The sequence below is a fragment of the Lactuca saligna genome, chromosome 6, assembly GCF_052625555.1.
Source record: "Lactuca saligna cultivar CGN05327 chromosome 6, ASM5262555v1, whole genome shotgun sequence".
Taxonomy (NCBI): domain Eukaryota; kingdom Viridiplantae; phylum Streptophyta; class Magnoliopsida; order Asterales; family Asteraceae; genus Lactuca; species Lactuca saligna.
This window is the reverse complement of record NC_136422.1, coordinates 31,448,318-31,451,968: the sequence shown is the minus strand read 5'-3', so window position 1 is coordinate 31,451,968 and position 3,651 is coordinate 31,448,318. Positions and strand designations below refer to the sequence as shown.

Genomic DNA, 3,651 nt, shown 5'->3' with positions numbered 1-3,651 from the left:
ATTAAAAACACGGAGGGCACTTACTTAAAAATGGGCGTCGTCTAGAAATGTCGCTTTATATTTTTCTAATGAAAGGCGCTTTCTCTTCTTTTTCAGCCGGGGGGAAACGAAAATCCTAAATGTTTGAAAGGCTGCAATTGTTATCCTCTCCCTTATTTCCATCGTTCTTCTCTCTCTCTCTCTCTCTCTCTCTCTCTCTCTCTGTCTCTCTAATACCCAAAAAAACCCTAATATCATCACCAGTCCTGTTTTCTTCCACAACAAAATCGCAATATCACCAAATCTCTGATCCCGTCTTTTGAACAGATCAAATCGTAGGGGTTCTCGATTTCTCTATGTTGATGTATGGTGACACGAACAAAAAAAAAAGAGTGGAGCGCCTCTATCTTTCAGTCTCATCTGTCGGTTGCTTCAAATCGACTCTTGCTTTCTCTCTCACAGGGGTTTCTTCCATCTATAATATTTCTTTCCGACGATGAAGGTTTCTCATGATTTTTTGTTGTACTTACAAGCCCTAGGTCCTGATGCGTGATGTGTGCGTATCTTGCACCTGATGCATCCCCTCTCCCAGTACTGATCAAGCTTCGAAATGATTTTTATCCCTCTTCCTTCGCCTGAGAATACGCTCCCACCTCCCATAATGTCAAACTCCTAAAACTGCCTCCACGATTGATTGAAGTTTTTGTCTGTTAGTCTTGAACCGAAATCAGTTCCACGATTGTTTGAAGCTTTTGGAGAAATCTCACCGATAAACTCTCACAAGGACCGCAGCTTCGTGTCTCTAGTATGTAAAGATTGGTACAACATTAAGCAGTGGAGCAGACGTCATGTGTTTATCGGAAATTACTACTCGGCGCCGCCAAAGATTGTAGCCAGGAGGATTCCTCAGATTCGGAGCGTAACCTTGATAGGGAAACCGAGGTTTTCAGATTTCAATTTAGTACCGGAGGATTGGGGAGCTGATGTTCATCCATGGTTGAGTGTTCTCGCCAAAGCGTATCCATTCCTAGTGGAGCTGAGACTGAAGAGAATGGCAATTTGCTATTCATTGCAGGTAAAATTTCTACTTTTATTCTCTTAAATGTTAAAATTCATATTATAATCATTTCAAGATTGATGTGAATTTAGGCGTTTCGGATTGTGATACATCGTTTTTTACTTCTATTAACAAAAAGATGATGTTGACTTTTCATGGTCAAACATATCAATTTTTTAAATCTCGAGATTTATGTATATTTTAGGTTCTTGTACATACAAGTTGTTACCCTTTACCCTATTTTAAATGTTTTATGTTCTGCCTTTTGTTTTCATGGTCAAACAGGAAGGATAATTGGTCTCTTGAAATCATGAGTAATAATACCCTGAAAATGTGTTATTACAGATATCAGAAAGCTATTTTTCTAGTAGTGTCTTTCAGTATCCTTTAAACCAATTGCAGCTATTTGGAAATGGTGAGTTTCCATGATTCTAAGATTAATGAATCACTCTTTACCCTGTGTTATCTAATGTTTGATTTTACATATGGCAGTTCCAGCCATACATCATGTTGATCCAGTAAATTATCCTGGTAGAGAGCATAATAGCCCTGCCTTTCGGCCCAATAAACGATCAAGGGAAGTTGAGACTAATTTAATGCAGAAAAAGCTTCCGATATCATTGAACCAAAAATTTTATAATGAAGAATCTGATCACCCGTCAAGCATTCCAAACCCACATACTGTATCCAATGGTTTGAAATTATCATATGATGATGAGGAAAGAAACTCCTTAATCATTTCAGCAAGTGGAAGCATGACTGGAGTAGCACCACTTATGTCTTCTGATGGTGATAGTTTCACAACTGAACTTGATCGACAGAATGAAGAACTTGAAAGATACATTATGCTTCATGTACTAATTTGATTCTCTATTTATCACTTTAAAGATGTTGAGATCGAAGCCATAAACCGTATCTGAGGCTTGTGTTCCATACTCTTTTGTGTTATTACTTGCATTTAATCAGGTGTTACTTATATATATATATATATATATATATATATATATATATATATATATATATATATATATATATAAGTAACACCTGATTAAATGCAAGTAATAACACAAAAGAGTATATATATATATATATATATATATATATATATATATATATATATGTGTGTGTGTGTGTGTTATGGTGTTCGTTGTAATTGAAGATTTTGTGGTTGTTAGAAAGAAGTATCTCAGTTGCAAAGCGTGATTAATGGAGGAACTGGAACTGGAAATCATGAAAATGATGCTTGAGCGGTGGGATCTCCGGGAGGCTTCAGATGGGAAGGGTTTCAAGGATCATTTAGTCTAGTTACTGCTGTTAAACGGATGTCTCAGGTACTTGTTATTGTCACTGATAAAATAAAGTCATAAACTTTTTAATTTTCTGTTTCAGTTGAAAATCACTTTCTTCTATTTGCTTATTACAGTTTCCAACATTCATTTATTGTTTATTCTTAAAATTTTTTCCCAAGTTATTATAATTGAGTAGATTTTCAAAAGTACACTAAGAAATATATTGAAAATACAGTGTTTGTGATTAAGTGTTATTTCTTATATAGTAGTTTCTTTTTTTGGCATTTGGAATGAAAGATGTTTAGAAGATGTAATTCTAAAAATGTTGAGGTTGTGTGTAATTTATTTGCAGAAGAAAGAATATGAAGTAACCCTTGTTGGTGCTTTTAGGAGGGAAAAAGATAAAGACCTGACATTACAGGCAGTAACCGCTGAAAGCCAGGCTGCCATGAAATTGGTATGTAACTTAACATAGTTGGTTCTAATCCTTTTATTACAAGTAAATGTATATTTTTATGATTTAGTTAGAAGGTTTGTTACTATATTTTGGGGTATTTGTAGGCAAAACAAAGGGAAGATGAGATACATGGATTGAAATTGAGATTAAGGTTTCGTAAGGCTGCAGTAAAGAAGCTTGAGGGTGTGGACAAAGTAAGAGAAGTTGAAGGAAACCCTAATTTTTCCAACAAGGATGTCAGGTGAACTCAACAACCACCAATGGTTGCAGAAGTGAGTTGAAGACCTGACATAGAGATTAGACTTTGAAAAGCATTTGAGGGTATATTTTTTTTTTATATTTCTTGTATCTAATTAGTTTGTAAATTTTTGTTACAACTTTTATTGATTTGTTTTATCTTTCCATGGAACGATTATTTGTATGACATTAAATTTATGCAATAGATTCTATTTTTTGTATATGATATTTTATTTTCTATTATGAAACATTAAATACAAATTTAATTTGAAAATAAGTAAATCTATAAATAATATTTTTTTAAACATTTAAAATTATGATACGTAAAAATGTAAGTCATCTTCATTTATGACATGGCCTTTCTTGATACACATTGCGTGTCATTAACACGCGCGTCGTAAGGTTACGACACGCGAATGCGTGTCGTCTTCATTTATGACAGGGCCTTCCTTGATACACATTGCGTGTCGTAAACGCGTGTCGTAATTGCGCATCGTAAACGAGCGTCGTGAATGTACGTCGTCTTTCTTTATGACAGGGCCTTCCTTGACGCGCATTTGCACGTCGTCTAAGCCTTTTACGACGCGCAATGAGCGTCGTAAAAGGCTGTTTTTCTTGTAGTGAAACTATTG

General features: G+C 35.0%; 1 protein-coding gene across 1 annotated transcript; it reads left to right on the top strand.

The window, feature by feature from the left end:
- Nucleotides 1-1,030: 1,030 nt before the first annotated feature.
- On the top strand, nt 1,031-3,027 carry LOC145002418 (uncharacterized). The gene is made up of 5 exons (XM_078961699.1): nt 1,031-1,054; nt 1,382-1,451; nt 1,529-1,890; nt 2,678-2,782; nt 2,887-3,027. Exons 1-5 carry the CDS (start codon nt 1,031-1,033, stop codon nt 3,025-3,027), a joined length of 702 nt encoding a protein of 233 aa, XP_078817825.1.
- The last annotated feature ends 624 nt before the right edge of the window (nt 3,028-3,651 follow it).